This window comes from Pogona vitticeps, chromosome 4 (genome assembly GCF_051106095.1).
Source record: "Pogona vitticeps strain Pit_001003342236 chromosome 4, PviZW2.1, whole genome shotgun sequence".
NCBI lineage: Eukaryota > Metazoa > Chordata > Lepidosauria > Squamata > Agamidae > Pogona > Pogona vitticeps.
Genome location: NC_135786.1, coordinates 18,588,156 through 18,615,504, shown reverse-complemented (window position 1 = coordinate 18,615,504; position 27,349 = coordinate 18,588,156). Strand labels below are relative to the sequence as shown.

General features: G+C 41.4%; 1 protein-coding gene across 5 annotated transcripts in view; it reads right to left on the bottom strand.

Moving 5' to 3' along the window:
* The window catches only part of BCAS1 (brain enriched myelin associated protein 1), a 60,290-nt gene extending 34,457 nt beyond the window's left edge, over positions 1-25,833 (bottom strand). For all 5 annotated transcript variants that reach the window (XM_072996834.2, XM_020779537.3, XM_072996837.2 and 2 more), the window contains exons 1-4: positions 25,754-25,833; positions 22,311-22,398; positions 11,496-12,055; positions 438-599 (exon numbers count right to left, since the gene is read on the bottom strand). In XM_072996834.2, coding sequence (XP_072852935.2) covers positions 438-599; positions 11,496-12,055; positions 22,311-22,398; positions 25,754-25,825 — 882 coding nt within the window. In that variant the 5' untranslated portion in view covers positions 25,826-25,833. The remainder of the gene's footprint in view (positions 1-437; positions 600-11,495; positions 12,056-22,310; positions 22,399-25,753) is intronic.
* Between the last annotated feature and the right edge of the window lie 1,516 nt (positions 25,834-27,349).

The window sequence follows — 27,349 nt, the reverse complement described above, 5'->3', positions numbered from 1 at the left end:
CTCAAGTTACAGGATGCCAGATTTAGGTTAAATATCAGGAAAACCTTCTTAACTGTTAGAGCAGTATGGCAATGGACCCAATGACCTCAGGAGGTGGTGAGTGCTCCGACACTGGTGGCATTCAAGAGAAAATTGGACAACCACCTGTGAGATCTGCTTTGACTTGGATTCCTGCATTGATCAGGGGTTGGACTCGATGGCCTTACAGGCCCCTTCCAACTCAATGATTCTGTGATTCTAAGCAGCTTCCTGACTGCTTCAAGTATACTGTGGCACTTTCACTCACTGAAGCGTCTGTGCTACTTATTTTCACTGTCAGTGATGCTGAACATATTCCCTGCTTTCCTTCTAAAGTCATGGAAATATTTAACAACATTCTGATTTTTTTTAATCCACATTACTTCTATCCAGGAAAAAAAATGAGAGCCAAACCTTACCAGCGTTTTGAAGAAACTCATGACGGAATTGTTAAAGTCTGTTCCAGCAGCTTTCTCGTCCTCCGGTTTTACCTCGTCTTGGGCAAGATCCACAGAGGCCAAGGAACTGACTTCCACCAAATCTTGCTGCGGAGGGTTTGGTTGGCTTTCATCTATTCCGTCCTGTATGAAAAGAGAGCAGAGCACTCTCAGTTCCTCCCTTGTCAAATGCCCGGGGAAAAGATGTTAGAAGTAATCTATTTGCAACTTGCATCATGTTGCTGTCTGAGGCACAGTTCTAATTCCATCCATATTTCTTCAACCTACATATCCAGAACAATTGGGTATTGATGCAAGTTGGGTCTAATATATGCAGCGTTTGCTGTCGGCCATGGGGAACATTGTTCCGAGCCTCAGCAAAGAACACATGCAAGAGGGCAAGTTGCATACGGCACAGAAAACAAGTCCCCTCTTCTGTTCAGTGCAGCTGAACTCTGAATTGCGAGCAACATATTGCTCCTGTTTTGAACTCTAAATTCTTTGTGTCACATCACACCACACACAGGCAGCTCCTTGTGCCCAGAATTTAAATAAAAGAAGAATAAGATGCACAAATTCAGGATAATTTGGTTTATGCATTCATTTAGACCCAGCTCAAGACTTTAATGTTCACCAATTAGTAAATATGTATTGATGCAATGTGTTCCAAGATGGTGTTTGCTGTAGTTATCAGCATTTCATACAAAATGATTTGTACAAGTTCAGTAAAAGAGATTTAGTCTGAAAATAGATAAGGAGAATATATAAACAGGAGGGTTCTGGATTTGTCCAGACCTCTTTTAAAGCTGGTGGCTGTGACTCCAACTTGTGTTGAAAAAAAATCAAATGACACAACCAGCAATGCAACATTTTTTTAAAAAAAAGATTGTAACAAGTATACACAACAGCGAGTAACGGGAATAAATTATTTTTTGAGAGTTATTTCTTAAAATCTGAACACAAAAATGTTCACAATATACACACTTTGTTGCCCTATTCATTCCTGGTTTATTTTTCCCTTTGTGTTATACATTTTTAGATTTTAAGAGTATATGCCTTACAAAAAAAAAGGCTTCACTCTTTTTAACTGATATGTCAACCACTCTGAGATTCTTTTCAGGAGTACAGAATGGCACTAATGGAGCAAGCAAGTAAATGCTTGAACAAAGAATCAAACACAATCTGTGACAAACTGTCCCTTTGTGTCCATTATTGCTGTGTATTAAGTTTCCCGGACTTTACACTGTGAGGCAAATATGTTGAAACTGAGGCACATCATGAAGGATTCTCTGGAAAAGACTACAAGGCTGGGAAAGGTGGAAGGCAGAAGGAAAGAAGAAAACCAAAAACAAGATGGATTGGCTCCCTAAAGGAAGCCACAAGAGTTTGAGTTTACAAGAGCTGATCAGGGCTGTTGAGGATATGACATTCTGGAGATGGCTCATTCATAGGGTCACCGTAGGTCAGACGTGAGTTGATGACACATAACAGACTGCACACCCTTATATTTCCCAATACCTTTTGGAATCTCTCTGCCCATAAACCGCTCTCTCTTTATTAGTGCTTTTGTGCCTCTTAGTTTGTTGGGACTCTGGCTGGTGTCAACCCTCTTTTCCCCCTCTTTGCTTTCAAATAGTGCCAAACATACTGATGTGGGTAGCAAGGAAATTTGTTTTCTCCCACTCTTTCATTGCATGGCTAACTATTGTACAACCCAAAAGCCAGGTCACCATCCAGAGTTCAGCTGAGACACCTGTTCTGCATCCACCCACTCCTCCCTCTTCCTTCGTCTGTACGCTCAACAATTCCTAATTGATTTCGTACTTTCTACCATTTGAAAGGGACACTTGTGTTTACTTATCACACACAAAAATAACACACAGTGCTCTTCAGCGGTGATTAATTTAGTCCATGGTAAAGTGTCCTGCAGTGTCATCTGAAGGAGTTGTGTTAGTAAATGGATCAAAACTCTCCCCTTTGTTAGAGATTTAGTCATAGTTAACTTTCCGTCAAATAAATTAAGCCAAACTGGCGCTGAGTGAATTCTGAGAGTTCCAGTGAATTATAGAAATTCCACTGTGCTGAAGGCCAGCAGTAGGATGTCGTGAGGCTTAGTGGTTGGGTTTTATATATCTATTTCTTCTGTTTTTTGAATTCACTGAGCATGTCCCTTCCCAAACAAAGTTAACCTACTGATGACTAGAGAATGTCACTTCTGATTGTCGCCATCATGGTCCTCGCAAACACCATTTACCTAACTAGTAACTGACATTTAGACCCTTTCCCAGCAAACAGACAGCTACCTCACAATAGTGATAATGTCTATACAACACAGCTACAGCCCTTTGGCACCATTTCTAACTGTCATGGCAGCATCCTAAGGAATTCTGGATTTGTAGGTTGCTGTGATATTTAGAATTCTCTGCTGTGGCTCAGGACAGTGCTGTAGAGCTCTCTAGCAGTAAATCCTGAGGGTTTTTATCAAATTACCAGTCCTAGAATTCCATGGGACAGCTAGAGATGAGCACGAATCACTGGTTCAGTGGCTCAGCCCAGTACATATACTGACCCCACAGCTGTCCTACGATTTGGCACCTCTCCACCTCCCATGGGCCACCACCTGAACTTCTCTGTCCTGCCCCCTCCAGGCACATGGGAGAGGACGAGGCACCGAACCACAGATTAGCTGTGGGGCTGGTTAAATGGACCAGGACAACCCACTGAATAGGCAGTTTGTGTTCATCTCTAGGACAGATCATGAGAGTTTAAGTGGTAAGAAACCATTTGCATGTATACTATAGATGCACCTAGTAACTAAATGAGGGTTTATGTTGATGGCCTACTGCTAAGCTGGCTGGTCCTGAATTAACTGACACACACAACATAATTGGGGAAAAAGAGGCCACAACTTTATTGACCATAGCAGTAGCCATCCTGGCCAAACACTGGGTTGGATCCACCTCATTGGGGGACCCAAATGCCCCCCAATGCCATCCGCTGTCTCCTTGAGAGACCTCTGGGGTGGCAGTTCCCTTGGGAGGCCACAGGGATGTAAGCCACTCTGTCCCTCCCCTGCCTCCTAGGGCTGGGCCTTTTGTGGTGTACCTATAGCTTTTAATTACTTTCACGGTTATAATTGTAAATTACTACTTCCTAAAAGTAACAATGTGGAGTCAAGTTACAGGAGCCAAGTAATAAGTAACACACTTTTTAATTTTACCAGTGTATTCTATAGCATGGGCAGATTTTCTCAGAAATTAGCAGTTCAGCATTGACTTCTGAGACGTTTTATTCCAACCACGCTTCATGACTTCAGGGCTCATTCACACAACTAAATATGTGCATGCCACTTTCATATCCCAAACACATTCAAGCTTTCAGGCACCTGGCGGTTACTGCTGCAGAGAAGCAGCACAAAAGAAGAAACTTCAACACCCCTTTAGCACCACTTCCTTTCTTCAAACAATTGTCTGATTTTTTTTAAAGGCAGGATCCCCAATGCATAATGTCTTATTTGTCCCGAAACACTCCCAGATCAATTCATTATCAGATATTAGCTGGGTACTAACTTCATACCTTGATACTATAGCATCATTCACTTTTGGTGCCAAATATATCTATAACCTGTTTTCCCTAGAGGGATAGATAAGTCAAGGCAGCTGACCAAGATAAAGAAATATACGTTATATGCAGAGATAAAAATGCAATAAAAGCACAGTAAAATGCGAACTCATCATTACTTATACAAAGGAAGCAAGCTGCATAAAACAGAAAACGAGGACATTAAGGATAGCAGTGCGAAACAAAAACCGCAACCTCCCTCCAGGTCAATGAAGAATCACAAAAACAACCTAAAAGGCCATTAAATGGAAGATGTTCATGGTAAGGACAAGGCAAAAGCAAAATATTCAGCCTCACATCCTCTCTGGATGGGGAATCCCAAAGCCACTGAGCATGACCAGGGTCTCTCCTTAAAGGAAAGGTATACAATGGATGAGCAGTACGCCTACTTATCCACACAGTGAACTTCTTGGGAATTCATGCAAACTACAGTCATAAGCAGCAAGCTTCTCTTGACTTAGGCCCCTAGTCCAACTTCCCCACTACGTATTATTAATTCTAATAACAGCAGTGTGGTGCTGGAGGAGACTCTTGAGATTTCCCTGGACTGCAAAGAGATCAAACCTATCTATTCTAAAAGAAATCAACCCTGAGTGCTCACTGGAAGGGCAGATCCTGAAGCTGAGGCTCCAATGCTTTGGCCATCTCATGAGAAGAGAAGACTCCCTGGAAAAGACCTTGATGTTGGGAAAGTGTGAAGGGAAGAGGAAAAAGGACAACAGAGGATGAGATGGTTGGACAGTGTCATCGAAGCAACCAACATGAACTTGACACAACTCCGGGAGGCAGTGGAAGACAGGAGGGCCTGGTGTGCTCTGGTCCATGGGGTCATGAAGAGCCAGACACGACTTAACAACTAAACAACAATAACAGCAGTGAGCTTCCTCAGTGACCTGTGGGTCAGAGTTGTTTCCAAGGTTCCAGGAAAGATTCTTTCCTATCCCTACCTGGAGATTGATGGTGTTCCCTGATAGTGTCTCATCAAGTACTAGCCAAGCCCACCATGCTTAACGGTGGTTGTCAAGATGAGATCAGGTGTGTCCACGAGGTCAAGCAGCGGTAATGACATTCATGGTGTTCCTTATGTGTCTGAAGGTGTGAGCTATGATTAGAGATGGGCATGAACTGCAGGTTTGATGGTCCGTGCTGGTTCAGCCATCAGCCCAATAGGTGTTCCGTGGTTCCGAGCCCTGCAGATGCCCACTCAGGGGAAGCACCCTGGCTTCCCTGCCCTGCGTCCTCCAGGCACTGTGTCTGAGTGGGCTCCTGCTGGAGGAAGCAGGGTTTGGAAGCATGGAACACCCTCTGGGCCAGCAGCTGGACCAGCACAAACCACCAAACTAACCGCTCATACCCATCTCTAGCTATAATCCATGAATGCTCACACTGAAATAAATATGATGGTCTTTGAGGTGCCACAATATTTTTGTTTACGTTATACATGCCGAAACAGAATCACATGCCTACCTATCCAAAGATGTTCACAGCATTGTCCATGGAAACTGATTTAGAGATGAGGCAAAGCTTCAGTTTAAGGACAAGTGTATACTTTGCTTGGAGAATCAGTGCAGGGAAATCGTCCCAGAAGGAGACCACAACTGCGATACAAGGATATCTGCAAGCGGGATCTGAAGGCCTTAGGAATGGACCTCAACAGATGGAAAATCTTGACATCTGAGCCTTCAGCCACTGCAATACAAGGATATCTGCAAGCGGGATCTGAAGGCCTTAGGAATGGACCTCAACAGATGGGAAACCTTGACATCTGAGCGTTCAGCCACTACGATACAAGGATATCTGCAAGCGGGATCTGAAGGCCTTAGGAATGGACCTCAACAGATGGGAAACCTTGACATCTGAGCGTTCAGCCTGGAGGCAGGCACTGCATCACAGCCTCTCCCAATTTGAAGAGACCCTTGTCCAGCAGGCCGAGGCAAAGAGGCAGTCCCCAAACCAGCAAAATCAGGGAGCTGGACAGGGGACAGATTATATTTGTCTTCAGTGAGGAAGGGATTGTCACTCTCGAATTGGCCTCCTCAGCCACACTAGACACTGTTCCAAGTCCTCCATACAGAGCACATTACCATAGTCTCTTGAGACTGAAGGATGCCTAGGCTAACACGTTTCTGGTGCTCGTATGCCTTTCTTGTAAAGATGTCATGATCAGCTTGTTGGCATGAGATCACTCTTAAAGCTCAAACTATTATGAATCTATTTAGCATCACTCGATGAAAAGAAAATGCTATTCTGATACAGTGTTGAGCCTGGTTTACTCCTTGAATGTCCTCCATTCTCCTTTCCCACTTCCTATATGGACTTTATGGACATTTAAAGGGTTGACATATCATAAAGAAGGGAGCATACATTTGGGTGGGGCACAAGTAGGCTATGATATGTGTGAAATATTGCATGGGTGGAATTTTAATATAACAAAAGCACTCCTCAGGGTGCCCTCAGAAGGAGCAGTTGTTCCCTTTCCCTTTGTGCTGACTGGTAGCAAATGAGTGTGGCACTTACTGGGTTTCCTTACTTTTAAACCCCCACTTGTTTGCTAATTCAGGAGCTAGCATCTCCTCAAGAAATAATTCATAAACATTTCAGGAAAACTAATGAAACTTTTAAAATTTGCTTTTGGAATTGTGTGTTTGTTTAGGGGGTAGATGAGCATTAAAACGGAATGCTTCTGATGAGAGTGAGATTTGCCAGCAGATGTGAGCTGCGGTGCAACACACCTGGAAAGCAGATGTCAGAGAAACCTGTACTATGTGAGCTGCTCTTCCACCCACAAGACTCTACTGGGTGTCCAGATTCTTTGGGGTGTTCGCAAAAATTCCTCTCCTGAGTGCTGAGTTCCATTATGGCTCTTTGAGACAACCATATGGCTTTTCTTGCAGAATGAAGGTGGGAAATAAATCCTAGAAATAGATTCTAGGATTATGGAAGTTGTAGTCCATCAAAACAACAACAACAACAAATCCATACCCAGCCTTTTCCAGACATTGTTCAAGAGTGTCCAGATCTGCTCAGCAGAAACCAGGTGTGCAGAACGAAAATGAGTTGATGCAGTGATGATGCCACTGTCCCTGCCTGGATGATCTTTCAATTTGTTCTTTCTTTTTTTCCGTTCTTTTTAAAAATGGCTTGGATTATTAGTATTATTATTTTTAAAAATACAAATTCTTATTGTGGAATGTATACTTTAGTTGATCTGCATTTCCCAGGAGGCTGAGAGGTTAAAGTAGGAGATTGGTAATGGAATATGATCTGCTGAAGAAAAACCCACATTGGGCTACACACACACACATATATGTCATGATCTTTAATCATCCAGCACTTTATGCAACTTCGAAAAGGCTTGGAAACTGATAATCAAGTTGGAAGGTGACTCATACAGGGAATGTTGAGAACCACCTATTTTATGGCAGTTTTAAGAAAAATCTGTTAAAAGCAACATTGTAGCTTGCCATATTTTAACAGTAACAAAGAGCAACAAATGTTTTAATGAACATGAGGTAAACATTAGAGATTTTGCGGAATATTTCCTCATTAAATGTCGTTCACTTGTCATTTTGACATTATTTCATGGAATTTTGGGGACTGTTTTTTAAAAATAATTTTTAAAATCACTTCAAATGTAACATATAAGTGACCAATGAATTAGTTTTTATAAAAGTTAATGCTAAAGTGCTTTTTCAGTAACATTTTCCAGCTCTGTTCTATAGACAGATGTTATGAGGTGATTAGTTTACAATTTGTGATGTGTTGTATATTGGGCATCTCTGTGTGTGTGTGTGTGTGTGTGTGTGATATGAGGTTATATATATATATATATATATATATATATATATATATATATATATATATATATATATATATATATATATATATATATATATATATATATATATATATATATATATATATATATATAACCTCATAACATATCACACACACACACAGAAAGAGAGAGAGAGAGAGAGAGAGAAAGCTATATTACACAATAAAAAAAATCAGGATAACATATTAACTATTTTGGGTGAGTAAACTTGTAACAAAATGCATACACTTTTGTATCAGCTCTGCCATTTTGGGACATGGAGAAGATCACATTTTTTAAAAAATCTTCTCACCAGGACCTCTTTGTTTACATGAAGTCTGGCTTAGTCACTGAAACATTGCAGGCGCGTCATTTACCTTGGCTTGAAACAGTAAATGCTTCATTAATTCATGAATCCTGCCCTTGTTTTAATTATGCTGCTTCCTGAATGTAGTTTTGTGGGGCTTGAAAATAAGGCCCTGGTTCAGTTGAATACACAATGCCTGTGTGGTTCCCAGAATAAAACTTAAAATGGAGAATTCTCCCTCTCTTTTCTCAACAGGGCTGCTTCACCTGCGGGAAAAGCTTTGATGTGATTAAACTCTCGTTGAGAGATATCAGTCATGGTTTACTAGAAGGGTGAAAGCAAAATCTGTGTGATTACAATTTTGTCAAATATTTAGACTCCCTGTATAAATAGATCATCCATTATAATCAGAAATTAGGCTTCCTGCCCATCAATTAGGCTGAAGAAACCAGATTTCTTTTTTTTTTTAAAAAAAAACCTCTCTTCTGTGTGCATTGAGGCCTCTTAACCTGAATTGACGTTTTGTTTTTCAAGTCAAAACCCAAGCAAAACAAGGCTGGGAAATGGATTACAACAAGTGGTTTGAAAAACCCGACAAGCTCCAGTTCACCAGCATTCCGAATCAATGTCAGTGGCAACTCATTTCTTTTTTTACTTCCATAGGTATTTCTGGAAAAATAAAGATTTGTAAGGTTTTTCATGCACCAAAACAGTCTTTCCCTTTCTCTTTTGCAGTCATTGCTTAGGGCTTGGAAGCATCAAGCTATGTGACACAGTTACCTGTAACTAGTTACTTTTGATAATGTAGTAACTTGTAACTAGTTAGTTTTGAGATAAAGGAGTTATAATGAAGTTACATTCTAAATTAGCATAATAAGCAGTAGCAAAGTTATTTAAATGGTGTAACAAATAAAACTTTATATTTACTTTATAAATTCATTTTTAAAGAGCATTTTAAGACATTTTAAGCTATTCTCCTATCAATCCCAAAGTGTTCCCTTTCTGCCTTTACCTAGCCTGGTATAAATGGGGATGTTATAAGCTTGTGACAGTTCTCCTACATGTAGTGCTGGGACAATATAGGCCTTACAAGCTTGGATATCTCATGGCTTAGGCAATAAGGGATGTTTTGCTCTCTAGACAGACCACAATCTGCTTTTCTCTACAAGGGAGTTCAGTTCTAGTATTACTCAGAGGTTGAAAATTTTTAAAAGTTACAGTTAAAAATCCAAGGCCTTCCTGAAAATAGTCAGCTACCTTTATAGTTACAGCTTATAAATGAGGAACAGATAGTAAATATCATAGATAAAAACAATAGAAGCAGGAGTTACCGGGGGGTGGGTGGGTAGGTTTAAGAAGCCCTTCTGTTTGCATACAAGGATGGCAACCAAGGAGAAAGGAAGTGTGCTCAATTGACCGAGGCTGTTGGTATGCACAGAACTGGTTCTTGAATATTTATACAAATCAGCTTGGCCATGTAGGTTACTCAGGTATGACTGCAGAACTCTTGAACCTGAGATGGTGGCATGTGGTCAGTACTGAACATGGATAAAGGTTTTATTGGTTTCAGACCACAAAGGTTTCACACCAAAACTCAGATTTTTTTTAAAGAATCAATCAATTTTTAATGGTTTTATATAAGTATACAGGTGAAATGGTATATTTCACCAAGCCAAAGGGCCATTTAAAGAGACTTACTAATAACAATCCTATGCTTGTTGTTGTTTAGCTGTTAAGTCATGTTTGACTCTTTGTGAACTATGCTACTGGAAGGCAAAATAGGAATAATATCTTCATACTAGTGTTAACCCTCAGGGTTAAAGAATGAAAAGCAACATTTGCCTTGAATAAGCTGTGGGGCATTTTCTGACACCCCCCATGAGAATTCCAACATATTGGGGGGAAGTTCTGTGTTTAGAGTCAGGGTTAAGGATAGGTTTTAATGTACACCTCTTGCATTTTGTGACACCCCCCCCCATGAGATGTCCAGTGCCCTCCCAAACATGTCCTCTCAACCTATTGACAATCAGGATATATTTATTCATAGTTTGCTTCATAGGAAGACTGCTAAACACATGACGTTAGCTGGGACAAAAATGTACCATAGTGACACAAATAAATAGGTTTGTTGGGACCTTTTGCTACCAACCAGCTCCCTCCCTCACCCCTCCCTCCCCCTCTCTCTGAAAAACATTTAGGCAGCAAGTGGCATTTACAACTAAGACAATGCTATAGAATGCCTATATTGTAGGTGTAGTTGTGTGGATTGCGCAATAAAACATGACCTGAGGGGAACTAAAACATCCATTCCTGATACAAGGGAGAGGAAGAATGAGATATAGCAATGAATAGATGACTGTATGCAAACTGTAGTTCATAGACAGTCCACTTCTGAATTCTCTACACCATTTCGTTCTCCGTGGTACTTAGCTATGCGGCCTCAGTGCTCCTCGCTCCTTGCACACACAGGAGGAGAGGTTCCACTATAAAAGTGGTGAGGTCTGCCACTCTAGTCTTTCCACAGATTCAGAACTCATGGGTTTAATGAATGGCTGACCCTTGAATATCAGACTCAAGAATGACCGTTAACTTCTTCAGAACATCCCCGTTGTTCACACAGTTTGGAAATTAATTTATTTTCCAGGTGAATGGAACTCATGCATAAACAGGAGAGTTCTTGGGAGAATCCAGAAAATGTTGCTCTGTAGGCCCCACGTGGAGCCAGACTGAGTAAACCTGCCACAAGTAGCCCCCATAGGACTGGATTAAAACATGCAGAAGTCCTAAACTACATCAGGCTTAGGAGACCCCATAGAATTATTTAAAAAACACAAACCGATGCATATATTAATCAAAGAGATGTAGAAATAATAAACTCTGCATTTGCATGTATATTGGTAGGTATGTGAGGGTGAAATAAATATGTACAATCTAACTAAAGCATACATTTTGCAATAAATCTATATCTGTTTTAGAATCTGGTCCCCTAATTTTTTCCCCAATAATACCATTATGCAAAACTTGAAATGTAGGTGTTTGTTTGTCTAAGTAGACACCCCGCGTCATCTGATTGCTGAACTGCGACTTGCTTAGCTCAAGAATTAATCCACCACTGGCCACCAACTAAGATCAAAACTACGACAACTTTTATTTCCTGTTCACAACAGGTGCCTGTTGAAACTCCTTCAGTTAGAGTTCGTTTTCTTGTTTGTACGGTATGAAGCTCTTTCCTCCCTGAAAATGCTTTGCAGATTTCATTAGGAATAAAAATAGATAGTCCTGTTTATATACTTGCCTTTTGCTGCTGGATATTATCTGGGGTGCTTTGTAATCCTGGGGCTGCTTCTGCGGTGATGAGTAGACCTGGGTTTTCTGCCTGCACTTCCTCTGAGCTCTGTTCTTGTCCTTTGTTCTTGTCTTTGTCCAGTCTGAAGAGTCGGTCGAAAAAGGTTAACTCTTTGGGCTTGGGCACTGCAGCATCACTCTCTGCTTCAGCTGGTGCAGTCAATGCAGTTTCACCGACAGATGCCTCGCTTAGCTTTTTATTTGACACTTCCTCTGGCGCAGCTGCGCCAGGAAGGCCCACAGTCTCACTCGGCGCTTTGTTTGCTTGGGGTGCTTCTGAGCTGACATCAAGTTGAGCCGATCCAACGGATGAATCTCTCGCCTGCTCTTCGGTACGTCCTGGTACGGGCCGTGAAAATGCAAAGACGAAACGAGATTTGGCAGCTGGCGGGGCAGGCTTGGCCTCCGGCCCAAGATTCTTTCCATCGGCCTCAGAGATGGAGCTGATCTCCATTGTCTTCTGGGAAGAAACAGCCACATTATCCTGGACAACACTCACTCTTGCATCCACTACAAATGCAAACAAGAAAACAGCAATTATCCCTCACGCCAGGAAAGACGCACTATTAATCATAGCTCCCTGCATCTTTAATGGACTGATTGTAAACTGCGATGCCTAAACAAACACACTGTGTACGTGTCATTCCCTCTACAAAGTGTGAGCTTTGGCCTATCAGCTCATGCGAGGAACTTTCACTGTCAAAAACCCCTGTGTTGCCCTTGGTACCTCCTCTGTTCATAGGATGGCAAGGCTAAGAGCAATTAGGTGCTAAATTGTTTAAAATATAGCACTTTACCTTTGTGAAGTGCTTTGTCTTTGCATGCCCTGTGAGGTAAAGGTTGTTCTTCTTCTGGGACAAAATTATGCCCCCCCCCCAAAAGCCCACAACCCTAACTTCCTGATGGTAGTTCTTTGTTAAATCGTTTTAGGTTCAAATTGTACAAGAAGTTACAAGTTGGAGAAGACAAAAACAGACTGCCATTCTTGAAATGGGTGGCTAGTTCCTTAAAGAGATTCCTGTGTGGTGTAGTGGATAGAGTGACAGACTAGGATGCTGAAGAACAGGGTTCAAATCCCACTTGGTCATGTAAACTCAGTGGGGGACTGAAACTGGTAAAACTGCTCCTTGAATACATCACTTACCTTGAAAGACCCATAAAGGTCACTGTAAGCCAGTTCCAATTTGATGGCACAGAACACTTACACAGTTCCTTAAAGTATCACAATAGAGATTTTTTTTTTGAAAATAGGCCAGTAGTCTTTGTGATAGAGAGGAACATATTTCCACATGTAAATATCCTCCTTACCAGAAATCATACAAAACAACAGCTAGGGCCAAAACAGATATTTTTGGGAAATCCCAGGTCATTTATTCTGACTGTCAAGGTGGTCAGAATGAAGAAGGACAGGCCTGTTCTTTTATTTCACAATGAATAATCCCAGTGTTAACTCTCCGAGAGCACTAGTTTCATCCACTTCTTCCTGCCAGTTTCACTGGAAATCACCCTTTAATGGCCTCTCCTCTTTTCCTTCCATCATTTTATTTTTTAATTGCACAAGAACCCATGGACTTTTTTGCATCCTTTCTTAACATGTTGCATTTAAATTGTTGTTCATGTGAATGTAACCCGTGATGCAGCATGGGGGGGGCACAGGGGCAGTCACCGGGGTGCAAATTTTTTTAGGGAGTGCAAAGCAGTGGTGTAGCGTGGAGGAGGTGCTACAGGGGTGATCATCCTGGCCACAAAATTCTTAGGGGAATACAGGCTGCCTTGCCGAGCATGCTCCTGCAGGTGGTCTTTCTGCTCCTCTTTCCCTTCCTGGCGCTCCAAGTCTGAAACTCCCGGATTGTCAGGCCAGCCACTGCTGCCACCAGCACAGACCCTGAGTGGCTCCAAACGGCTACAAGGCACCACCTTGGGAGCTTTTCTGGCCCCGCCCACCCCACCCCTGTGCCCTGCTTCACCCATATGTTGCATCACAACGTTTTTACATGACCCACATGATGCCACTGAATATAACCATGGTAGAATTTTTTTTTGGTCCTTTGTTGCAATACAGCTGTCTTGCTAGACACTGGAAAGACATTGCCCCCACCAAGACCTCTAATGGTCCGCTAATGCATTATAAGAAGGTAGGGCCTACAAACTTGAATCTGCTTCAGTCTTTTTTACACTGGCCTAACACAATCAAGTTGTCAACAAGCAGCATCATAGTTGTCATCCAAGCCAAGCAGGTAGTGGTCCCAGGCAATTTTGAAATTAACACTCAAACACACAAGCATTGGAAATAAAACATGCCACATGTCCTCTCGAGTTGAGCGCTGTAATATCTCACTGCTCCACCCCATTCAGGGGAATCCACGAGGGAGTTAAGCTGCTGCCTGACCATACCTCCATCCGGGCAGATCCTTCCTTATGCTTCCAACCACTTCCAACAGAGCTGTGACAGAACATGCAGAACCCTTTTAAAATTCTAACATCAACACCAAATGCACAAAGGGAGAGGGAATGGGAGGATGTCCAAAACTGAATGGCGGCTTCAGCCAGCATTTCTCTCCTTAAAAAACCCCAGAGACAGGACGGATTCAAATAATAAAACCTATGCCACCTGTGGGAGAAGAAACCACCTCCTGGCCAACATGATGTAGGAAGGAGACACCTGGCAGCCTACAAAATGGTGGCCACCACAATGCGCTCTCCCACACCCTCAGCTTGATAATAAATACAGCCCCTTAGCTGAGTTGGTGCACTGTTACCTCTTAGGGCATGGACCTTCTCTCAGATTTTGTAAAGAATCCACTGACAATTCATTAGGGGTTATTTATTCCAGTGGAGTCAAAGGCCCTCCAGGCAGAAAGAAATCCCAGGCTATCCAAAGCATGCTGCTTATATACTGACCCATAGCACTAAAGCACTCTCTGGGCAGTTTACAATTTAATTATGCAGGCTACACATTCCCCCCCCCCCAACCCAAGCTCAGTTTAGTGACTTTGGAAGTATGGAAGGCTGAGTGAACCTCAAGTCAGCTATCTGGGAATCAACCTAGGTTGTGAGCAGAGTTTTGGTTGCAGTACAGCAGTTTTAACTACTGGTCACTCTCTGATCCTCAAGACAGCCCATCAAAGCAAGAGATAGGCAAGAGAGGACCATCTCTTGATTTGAGAATTCTGATCCTAAGGTAAAGGTAAAGGTTCCCACTGACATTTAGTCCAGTTGTGTCCAACTCTAGGGCATGGTGTTCATCTCCGTCTCCAAGCCGTAGAGCTAGTGTTTGTCCATATTTTATTTAATTTATTTATTTATTCGATTTTTACCCCGCCCCTCTAGACAGCGTCTACTCAGGGCAGCTTACATAAGTTAAAACACGTTAAAATAGCATATAAAATGCAATTAATTCTAAGCAACAGATTTTCAAGATGGCAATACTCAAAAGAAGAAAAAGAAAGAGAAAATCACTGGGAGGAAGGCCTGTTTAAATAACCAAGTTTTTAATTTGCTTTTGAAAACACCCAGTGAGGGTGCCAGCCAAATTTCAACAGGGAGTGTGTTCCACAGCCGAGGGTCGACCGCTAAGAAGGCCCGGTTTCTAGTTTTCTCCTTCCGGGCCTCCCTCAGTGTCAGTCCCCTCAGCCATCCCTGCTGGCTATGTCGGGTGATTCGGGTAGATCTGGGCAGGAGGAGGCGATCTGCCAAATATTGAGGTCCCAAACCGTTTAGGGCTTTATATGTAATCATTAACACTTTGAAGTCGATGCGGAAACGAATAGGTAACCAGTGCAGTGCAGCCAGAGTGGGGGAGATGTGCTGATATTTTCTCACCCCAGTAAGAAGCCTGGCTGCTGTATTCTGGACCATCTGAAGTTTCCGCATGAGCCTCAAAGGCAGCCCCACGTAGAGTGCATTACAGTGGTCTAATCTCGAGATTACAAGCGCATGGACTAGAGTAGCGAGGGCCCCCCCATCAAGATACGGCCGCAGCTGGGCAATCCGCCATAGATTAAAATAGGCGGAGCGGACCACGGACGCCACCCAGGTCCAAATGTATCCCCAAGCTGCGGACCTCACTCTATGCGGCAAGGGTTGTCCCTCCAAAGGAGAGGGAGTCACCTATGCTGCTGACGGAAGGGCCACCCACCCTCAAGACCTCCGTCTTGTCCGGGTTCAGTCTCAATCCATTTGACTGCATCCATTCCAGTACAGTCTCCAGGCAGCGCTGGAGGGACAGGACGGCATCCACTGAAGTTGGTGTAAAGGAGATGTAGACCTGTGTGTCATCAGCGTACTGATGACACAATGCCTCACACCCCCTGCCCCAGCGGCCTCATATAGATGTTAAACAGCATTGGGGAGATGATCAACCCCTGTGGAACCCCACAATTGAGATTCCATGGGGCTGAAACATTCTCCCCAAGCTGTACTCTCTGGGGGCGGTCCTCCAGGAAGGAGTGGAGCCAGGCAAGTGCCAGGCCACTGACTCCCAACTCAGAGAGCCTCCCCAGGAGGATACCGTGGTCGACGGTATCAAAGGTGGCTGAGATGTCGAGGAGGACCAACAAGGACATATTGCCCGCATCGGCCTTCCTCAGTAGATCATCCAACAGTGCAACCAGTGCCGTCTCTGTACCGTAGCGCGGCCTGAAGCCCGACTGAAATGGGTCCAGAGCATTGGTTTCGTCCAAGAGCGCCTGAAGCTGATATGCTCTCAACCACTTTGCTGAGGAAGGAAACATTGGCGACGGGCCTATAATTGCCAATTTCGTCCACCGCCAAATTTGGTTTCTTCCTAATGGGAATACAGTTTCTGTGGTCATGTGGCCAGTGCAACTAGACATGGAACGTCGTTACCTTCCCACCGAGGTGGTACCTATTTATCTACTCACATTTACATGCTTTCAAACTGCTAGGTTGACAGGAGCTGGGACAAGTGATGGGAGCTCACTCCGTTGCGTGGATTCGATCTTACGAATGCTGGTTTTCTGACCCTGCAGCACAGAGGCTTCTGTGGTTTAATGCACAGCACCACCACATCCCACATTATGGTCCTAGATTTCATTATATTTACTATAGCGCCCCTTATAATCAGTATAGTAGATTCTGACCTAAGAATCTTGCACTCACTTCCACATGTGATGCTAAGCAGCTATGATTTAAAAAAACTGTGCAGCAGAAGGAAGCACAAGTAAATGATTTCTAAAGGGATGTATCTTAAACTGCTGTACAAAGACATGACCCAAGTATACAATAAAACGCGGAAAAGATCTGAATGTGATGGTTTCACATAGCAATAGCTGTGAAGCCGAAAGGCATTTAATAAATTATATCCAAAATTGCCAGCAGAATGTAAACTTTCTCACCGAAAATGAGTGACATACCTAAAATATGGATTGACCACTAGTCTTCTAAATTCTACCTCTGTTGCTAGATCATGGCTTGCGCAACTTGCAGTGACCCATACGCTTAAATCCTGCATGCCAGCATATGTATGTGCACAAGATATATCCTCTGACTAGTTACCTGACATGTTCATATCAACTGCGAAGCAACTCCATGTCCCACGAGATTATCTTTCCTTCATTCATATCAATGCAATAGAACTGGGAAAATTTTCAAAATGCTCCTATCGTCAAGCAACCCATGCTACCAGTGTGTCCACATTCGCAAGAAGCTGGTGAAAAGGGTGACTCTGCAGACACTGAGGTGTCACCAGACAGATAACTATCTTGAGTGAATTGACTAACTGGGCTGTTCTGGTTAATTTAGCAGATTGGCAAGTTTACTACACCCTTTTACTAAACATGCTGCTGAATACACAACAGTCATCAGACAGGACTCTGGGAGGGGAACCTGGAAAAGGATCAACAAGATAAAGAAAGAAAGAAAGAAAGAAAGAAAGAAAGAAAGAAAGAAAGAAAGAAAGAAAGAAAGAAAGAAAGAAAGAAATTATATACCTCATGTGCGGCATGACACACATGTGGTTTGTCTATATGCCTGGTAAATTACAGGGATACAATATCCTTAGTCACTTACTTGGTGACCATCTTATTCTGTTGCTCAGTGATGTCGTGACATATTTTGAAGCACCGCCTCATTCATCATGTCAATCTTTCCCAGTCTTCAGGGATTAACAAATTTAACAAACCACTTCCTGCACGTTTCATCTGTCAGGAATACATCTCTTGAAAACCTAGGGAGTCATCTTTGCTGTTGAATACCATCACCCCAAAGTGTCCACAGAATTTTTTCTGATGGGGTAGGGTAAAGCTGTGCAAGAGCATCATCTGATAATATAGGACACACTACAATAACATAGTGTGTTTGCCTATGTAACATTAAATTAATAAATCCATTTTAGGATTCCAAGGGCGCCAAGCACTTTCTTGTCCCTTCCCAAATGGGCACCTATCAAGCTACTTCCAAATATTCAGTAGAACAATGGGGATAGCTCACAATAAATAATGTTTTTTTGGAAAATCCCTCCCTCCAGCTCCTAACCTCAGAGAGCAGGGATGTCTAATGTAGATAGTAAATGACTAGAGATGGCAGTGAACCACTGGTTGAGTGGTTTGATGTGGTTCATTTCCAGAACAAATAGCTGATCCACTGTTTGGTGCCCCACACCCTCCATTGAATGCCCCCTTGATGGCAGTACCCCGACCTCCTCTGGGGCCTGAGTGGACACCTGCTGGAGTGGGTGGGGCGCTGAACTGTGGATCAGCTGTTTGCCTGGGAAACGAACCTTGTCAAACTGTCAGATCAGTGGTCCATGCCCATTTCTACAGATGACATCTTTGCCCCTGCTGATCAAAGAGTCCTAGCATTTTGACCCAATAAACCCTTGTTCCACTACAACACAGCTCTTGTGTAGAAAGATGATCTTGAAAACTATACTGGATCTCAAGCATTTGGATGGAAACCTTATAGACATCTACTTTTCTCTAGCAGCTGATACAGAAATGGAAAGGAATGAGAAATAAAAACGAAATGAAAATTTTATACAAGTGAAACAATTCATGTCTTCTGAGCATGCTCCATCTTCACTGGCCTTTAACTCTTTTTGTGTCTGTTCCTTAAGATTCTCTCACTTGCATACTTTTGCAAAGTTTAGAATTCCCCCAAGCCTGCTGACACCAACATCTTCTGTGTGGATGGATGGGTGTGGATGGAAGCAAAGTCATATATATGTAGGTGTAGATGAATATGTATATAAAGGTAAAGGTTCCCCTTGACAATTTTTGTCCAGTCGTGTTCGACTCTAGGGGGCGGTGCTCATCCCCATTTCCAAGCCATAGAGCCAACATTTGTCCGAAGACAATCTTCCGTGGTCACATGGCCAGTGCGACTTAGACACGGAACGCTGTTACCTTCCCACCGAAGTGGTCCCTATTTATCTACTTGCATTTGCATGCTTTCGAACCGCTAGGTTGGCGGGAGCTGGGACAAAGCGACGGGAGCTCACTCCGTCACGTGGATTCGATCTTATGACTGCTTGGTCTTCTGACCCTGCAGCACAGGCTTCTGCGGTTTAGCCCGCAGCGCCACCACGTCCCAAAGTCATATATATGTAGGTGTAGATGAATATGTATATAGAGCTACATAAAGATACACTTGGAGAATAAATTCACTACCAGTAGGTAGAATAAGGTTGTAAATGCTTCTTATACAATGGATATAACCCAGCAGCAATAGGACTTTACTAGTGGTGGTGCTTTTGAAAAATTAAAGACTTCCTCCTGTCTTGCAGCCCCCAACAGCTTCCCCTTAACAAAGGGAGTACTAAGGAAGACTTGGAGGAGGAATCATACATTTTTATGTTTTGAAAACTAATATACCTGATAACATCAGCAGCCTTAGATGGCATATGTTAGGTTGCTGTATTTCAGTCTAGATTTCGAAAGCAAGAGACTTTAGAGATATAGCCTTTAGCAAAAGTTACAGTGTGGGTCACAAAACCTCAGAGCAATGATCTGTGTAACCAAACTGTTGTTTTGAGAATGAGGTTGAAGTTCACATTCCATACATCAGATCCATGCACATTGTCTTGTAGTCTGAGAACAGCTGCAATAACACATTTCTTTCTTAAGGAAAGAAAAGCTGCCAATTTAATGCTGATATGGAGCAGAGGGCAGGACTTATCTTTTAAGAAGGATCCATTGAAATGCTCGTGTTCATTTCTCTGGAAAAGGTTTTGGGAAACAGCTGCATGTGTTGGTGGAGCATAACGTTGCAATTTTTGGAATTCAAACTCTGATAACCTGCACTTGATCAGCAAACCTGTTGTAGTTTCAGAATTGCTTGATGGCCTGTTTTTCTCCCTTTTTCATTTCCTTTTTAAAAAAAATAAAATTACAATTCCAGCAAACAACAAAAACCACAAAAGATTTATTGAACCTCTAGTGGCTGGTTGTGTCACAAGCTGGGCAGGCCTGAAGAGAGCTCATTGTGCATGACTGTGTGAAAATGTACAACATGGGGTGAGATGACCACATGTAAACATATTTCTTCCTTGGTAGCAAACATAGGGTGGAAGATAGGAGTGACGGATCAAATTCTGAATGAGTCAGAACCAAGTCAAATACTATCAATCATTCTGCATACACATGATATTGACATAGGCTGCTTTTTGGTACTAAAGATGACACATCTACCTAGGTAGTGTACACAGAAAAATAGGCAAGTGTGTTCAGACAACAAAAATGAGCAAGGCACAGCAGAATAGGGTGGGTTCTGCCAAGGTGCTGCATAAGACTGTGGGCAGACAGTTTTGGACCTAAGACACATAGGGATTAATCATTCAAGTTAAATTGTCTGACCTGTCACCTTTTGGTAAACTAGTGGTAACCCTAGACATTTCCCTAATCTTCTGTTCCCCACCGCACAACTACTGAACATGAATGAAATATAATAACAGAATGTCTATAAACATCAACATGGAAAAGTTGACTCCCCCCCCCCGATCATGGTGGGAGACAGATTAAGATAGTCAACAGAAGACCTGCAAGCCTTTCCATACTTTGCCCCTAACTAAGTAATCTCATGTATTTCTTCTGCCACCAGCCTGTTATTAATTTTCTGCTTTAGTTTTATTGTTTTTATCATTATCATCATTGTTTATGATTACGTGTCCTTTTGTTAGCCACCCAGAGAAGTAGCCTAGCTACTAATTGGGCAGGATATAAATGTAGATAAATAAATAAGACATAAGACATAAGACATAAGAAATTTATTTGTCATTTCATTCACGAGTGGGTGCAACGAAATGAGGTGCTCTTCGGTAAGCATATGAGGATTATTTAAATGAGATTCAGTCGATGCGCTCACTTCCAGTAGAGGTGGAGATTTCAAAGGATGCAGGCTTTTTTTTTAACTTGGGTGGGTTTTTAAGTGGATTTTTCTGCCCACTTTTGTCTAGTTTATCTTCAAAAAAGATAAACGGGCAAAAAAACCTTTTATTTTCCCTGAAAATCAGAGGGCCATCTGACTATCTGAGAAACTGTTTTGCTATTTAGCCAAAGGATACTCAATGTTGTCTACGTTGGTTTGGGCATGTCGTGAGAATGGCTGATAGTCGGTTTCCAAAAGATCTCCTGTACAGAGAATTAGTGCAGGGAAAGCACCCCAGAGGAAGACCACAGCTGTGATATAAGGATATCTGTAAGCAGGATCTGAAGGCCTTAGGAATGGACCTCAACAGATGGGAAACTTTGACATCTGAACATTCAGCCTGGAGGCAGGTGGTACATCACAGCCTCAACCAATTTGAAGAGACACTTGTCCAGCAGGCCGAGGCAAAGAGGCAGTCCTGAAAGCAGCAAAATCAGGGAGCTGGACAGGGGACAGATTATATTTGTCTTCAGTGTGGAAGGGATTGTCACTCTCGAATTGGCCTTCTCAGCCACACTAGATGCTGTTCCAAGTCCTCTATTCACAGCATGTCACCATAGTCTCTTGAGACTGAAGGATGCCTAATATAAATCTAAATCTAATATAATTTAAACTCAATGTTGTGTAGTGGACAGAGTGCTGGACTAGGACTCAGAAAGCCTGGGTTTGAATCACTACGGAGTCATGGAAATTCATTAGGAGAATATAGAACTTGTAAAACTACTCCTTAAATATCTTACATACCTCAAGAGCCCTATTAGAGATGCTAACAACACATAACAACAATTTAGCCAAAACGTGGATGTATTAAATTACAAATAACATAATTACTAATAATTAGGGTTTTTTTGGGAGGGGTAATGAGGGTATATAGGTTTTACATTTCAAAAGCAGGAACAGTAAGATGAGCAATGTCTTCTTGTTGTGTTCAAAAGTTACTATTTAAGGCCATTTGAAGGCATTTCATTGACATGGTGACAAACATTTTTCAAGTTTTAGATCATTCTCTAATCAATACAGTACTATTTTTTTGAAATGGGAAGCAATGAAATGGTAATGAGCTGTAGAATAAATTTTTTGCACTGTAGCAACAATATCTTTCTTTCCAAATACTATGATGACTAACAGGGATGAAGCTCCACATTCAGCAGGCATCTCAGGGTTGTACTATTTTATCATTGCAAAAACTCTGTGAAGTAAGTCAGGCTGAGCAAAAGGGCGGCTTGCAGAAAGTCACCCAGTGCAAACTCAATTTAAATTCTTTACCCTGTACTAACCAACTGGAACAATGTGTGTTTACCTTCTTTGTGACTAAGATAGCACAACCAGTTAAATCAAATGACAGAAATGGATGGGGCAGTCTTTCCTTTCCAGAGCATACCTGCATCACCATTTGCCAAAGGATTGGACTGTCCAGGCTGGATTATGACTGGTCCATTCTTAAGGTTGTCAGGAGGTTCTGATGAAACCTGGAACAAGAAACTAGAAGTTAGTTCTTGCCGCTCTCGCACCACAATTCTGTTCACTGCTGAGTGTATTGTAGTAATAATAGATTACTGTATTTTTCTGTGTATAAAATGCCACCCACTTTTCTAATCCAAAATTAAGAAATCTAAGGGGAGCTTAGCAAGTGTAGGTGGAAAGGGATCAAAGTGCTGCAGGATCGCTTTGATCCCTGCTTTCCCCTCCACTTGTTTTTGTTCTTGCCTCAGCTTACCTCTGTGTATAAGACGACCCTAAATTTTTAGTCTAAAGATTTTAGATAAAAGTATAGTCTTATACACAGAAAAATACAGTAAGCTATCATTTAAAAAAAAAGAATGAAACTGATCCAGTAATTTGAGGTATTAGCAGATTTGTAAAATAGCTGATATCCAAATTTTGGTCACCCATATCACTGTGCTGATATGCAGCACATCTTTATAAGGTGCTATTTGTGCTCTTGGGACCCCTGAAAATCAGGGATCCAGAGAATGTTGAGAGGCCCAAAATTCCTCCAGTTGTACATTGCTTTCTTCAGACCTTTTTATGAACATACAGCTACTGGATGTGTATGATCCTTCTCTTCCAATTCATGATCCCACATAACTAATAAACAAAACTGAACACACAATTTTAGTGCTGTAATTCTGCAGTACAATTGCAAACTCACCTGGAATATTTCAAACTAGCCATTAGTTGGAACATTCATTGTCTCTAATAATGAATAATAATTATGTGGTGACAAGTCAGTTCTGACATATGGCAACCCTTTCTGGGTTTTCTAGGTATACAGAACTCAAATAGGGTTTAATTCTTTCCTTCTCCATGAAAGCTACACAAGGCTAAACAGTGTGGCACTTCTCCCAGGAGGCAGAACAAGGAAAGGAACTTCACTCCACTTTTCTGGTTGTATGGTGTGCAGAGGATTGTATTTATACCCAGTGCAGAATTTGGACATGGATGTTTCTTCTTTGGACCCTAAAGTATGATGAAAAGGAAGACAGACGACTTACTCCCTAGAAATATCTCTCTTCTCTAACAGCTTAGAAAAGTAATTTTTTGGAGTACAGCTCTCAGTGACCATGTTCAGAGCTTTAGTAAAAAAGAAAAGGCAACTTGCTTCATCTGTCTTTTCTAGACATTCCTAAAGCAAGTCAGCCATAGGACAGCTTTGTGTTTATCATAGTAGGACTTGGGAAGAAAGGAGCTTAAGTGAAGAATTAGCTCCCTGCAGTCCAGAATAGGCAAAGAGCCAAGAGACGGTAACAGTGGTTTTAATACGTTGCCCTCTACAAAGGCAAATTTACTCTTCAAATTGGAATATTAGATCCAAGTGTTCCTACCCTCTTTCCAGCACAGCTGTCCTTATATCCATTTGTCCTATCATGCATCCACTGTCATGCTAAAGAACTAATAAATGTGCCAAAGTGGGAAACATTTGTTTTCTTGGATTCCAACTGCAAAAATCCTGTATGGCCACACTGTCTGTAGAATTCTGGGAGTTGTAGTCCAAAAGGCCAAACATTTCCTTTCTCTGTGTATAGGTATGCTCATGGACTGGGTATCTATACCTATAAAAGTGACTGAAAGGTTTTTCTTGGGAATGAAGCTCCTTGTCCATGATCCACTCCGGCATGGTGGAAGAAACATAGTACACCAGACAAAGATGAAAATTAAAAGGGCTCAACATTATGTTGGAGTTGTAAAAAAGAGAAGGGGACGTATTTACATATGTGGTGGCTATGTGAAAAAAGAAAGAAAGAATGGAAATTAATATTTAAAGAAATATCTGAAATAATTGGATTGAATATTCCAATGTCTCCAATAATAGCTTTATTGAATATGATTAAAGATCAACTGGCGAAAGAAAATAAGGATTTAATAGTAATAATGATTACGGCAGCAAGGATAATTATGGCAAGGAATTGGAGAAATGAAAATCAATTTAACCTGGAGGAATGGTATAGAGAATTATGGGACATGGCTATTAATGATAAACTGACATGTGATATGAAAATGAAAAATAACGATTTTAAGAAAATATGGAATGTATTTTTAGAACATGTATTTCGGAGAGGGAGGGGGTTTACACCGAGGGAAGAAACAATGAAATTTTGGAGTGAAAATGGATGGAATGAAGTGTAATGCTAGTCCTGAAGGTGATGGATGCACATGGGTAAATGTACTGTTTTGCATTTTTATTTTATAGTTTTTTTATAGTTTTTTTTCTGTAGTAGTAGGTGTATTTTGTATTCTTTTAATAAAAAATTTAAAAAAAGAAAATTAAAAGGGCACAGAATTATAGTCATAATGGCACTCTGTATATATATACTTGGATTTCAAGGAATCAAATAAAGCAGAGCTTTGTGCCCCTCTCTAGTCTGTTATTGTTGTTGTTTTCACTAGAGGCATCTGGAAAAAGAATTTGCACACTTTGTCAACATCTTCTCCGCTGCTGACAAAGTACAGAAACACTTTATGAATCCTGATGAAAGAATTATTGATTTTTCCAAAACCCACTGGGCATTTTATTGAAAGACATCACCATGGAGAACATGGACCTCAACCCAATTGATAGTTCAATAGGCCCATTGAAGCAATAATTCCCTACATCTTAACTTGCCATTCAGCAATTGATTCAATGCATATATTTGCGTTAAAACCGTCAGTTGCTTTTAGGATGTTTATCTCCTGGCTTTCTTTGTTTTTGTTTCCAGTGCCTTCTTCCGTCTTTTTTCTCAAAAAAAAACTGACGATAAACAGTAGTTTTAGAAGAGGCAGCTGTGTTAGTCTGTGCTGGCGCATCAGGCAAAAAAAAGAAACAAAGAAATAAAAAATAAAAAATAAAGAAGACAAAAACATTGCGGCACCTTAAAAACTAACTGCTATATTTTAATGTAAGCTTTCGTGGATACGTTATGTTATGTCTGAGGAAGTGGACTTATCCACGCAAGCTCACATTAAAATATAGCAGTTGTCTTCAAGGTGCCACAACATTTTTGTCTTCTTTATTTTTTCTTTTTTCTTTCTTTTTGCCTGACTATAAACAGTAGGAAGAAGTAAATGAAGATAACTGTGAGGAAGAACTATACCCATGCTATTTGCATGTTGAAATATCAAAAAGCAGAAATCAATGTACAAATGCAAATTCGAATACTATGTACCTGAGGGAATATCATCCCTGCCCTGCCTCCTCAAGCAGCTTTTAATTTCAGTCAGTATTGGCTTCAGTCCAGCAGGATGTAAGCCTGGGCTGTTTAGTCAGTTTGCACATGTTAAATACAATGGGTAAGAGACTAATGGCCAAGATAAAGCAGAATAAAGGTTTCTACTAAAGCTTACCTGAGAATATGCAGTTCCCTGAACAGGCTCTTCATCTTCGGACTGCTTTTCCAAAGAAAAGGAATTCCCCATTGTGGCAGCTACATTTGAGAAAACACAAAACTGAAGTTAAGGATACGCAGTGTTGGTTAAGTAAGGTAAAGGTAAAATTTCTCCTTGAGAATTTGTCCAGTCGTGTTCGAGTCTAGGGGGCGGTGCTCATCCCTGTTTTCAAGCCATAGAGCCAGCGTTTGTCCAAAGACAATCGTCCGTGGTCACATGGCCAGTGCGACTTAGACACAGAACGCTGTTACCTTCCCACCAAGGTGGTCGCTATTTATCTACTCGCATTTGCATGCTTTCGAACCACTAGGTTGGCGGGAGCTGGGACAAACGGCGGGCGCTCACTCCGTCACGTGGATTCGATCTTACAGCTGAAGATCTACAGACCTTACAGCAGAGAGACTTCTGCGGTTTAACCCGCAGCGCCACCACATTAGGGGGGTCCCAATTAATGGAAACATTCACTCTATTTTTCTGAATGACAAGAAGGTAGGCAGGGCACATACACCCATTATTTTCATTTGGAAGAAAGTCACTGGAGATTTCTGGCATTTTGTAATATTTGATGGCATTTACAAATGTGCTGTGTCTATCCTTCAATAGACAGTCAAGGTCCATGACTTTTACCTCAGATCTCTAGAGTGCAGCAGGCAGCACTCAAATGTACCGTTAACTTATATGAAGGTATCTTTTTCAATATTTCTGCACGGGGAACTACACCTTGAGAAGCTGCTAATGTGATTTGCTGGTCATGGGCCTGATTCCATGCAACCAGCACCTCATCAGATTGCTATGACAGCTTCTGCATTTGAAGTTTTGTATGCAGATAAATGTTGAACAGGAAATTGGTTATAGAACATCAGCTCTCTGTTTCTCTGGGTTAAGCTAGATATTGTATATTCCCTACAATCAGCACAATTTTCCTACAATGATGGAATTTCCTTAGATGAATATTTATTTATTTATTAGTTAGTTAGTTAGTTTTAGTTAGTTAGTTGGTTAGTTAGTTGGTTAGTTATTTAGTTAAAATATTTATAGGCTGCCTGTCTCCTGAAGGATCCAAGGCAGCTTACAGTATTAAAAGAATCATGTTAAAAGCAAAATAATAAATTATTGAAAATAATTTATATTACTTATTAATAAATATTAAATATTAAAATATAAATATAAATATTTAAAAAAGCATTAATCAAATATCGTATTACAACTCATGATAAGAACAATATTATGGTAATAATGCCTAACCAATCCAGCTTGCAAAGTAAGCTGAGATGTCTCTTCTAATGACCAATCACAAAACAAAGCACAACTAAATAAAATATATAGGTGAGGAAAGGTATGTACAATGTCAAATACTGTAGACATCTTGCACTACTTGATACAGCACAGTTCTTTAAACGTGTGCTGAGTATGTTGGCTAGAACCCGACTGGGGACTTATGCCAGTCCAAGTGTATTTGCATAAGTCACAGTAACAAATTGTTGGCAGTGAACAAGTTGTTGCACATGACCTGGACCACAAGCAGCAACTTGTCAACTAGAAGCAATTCATTGA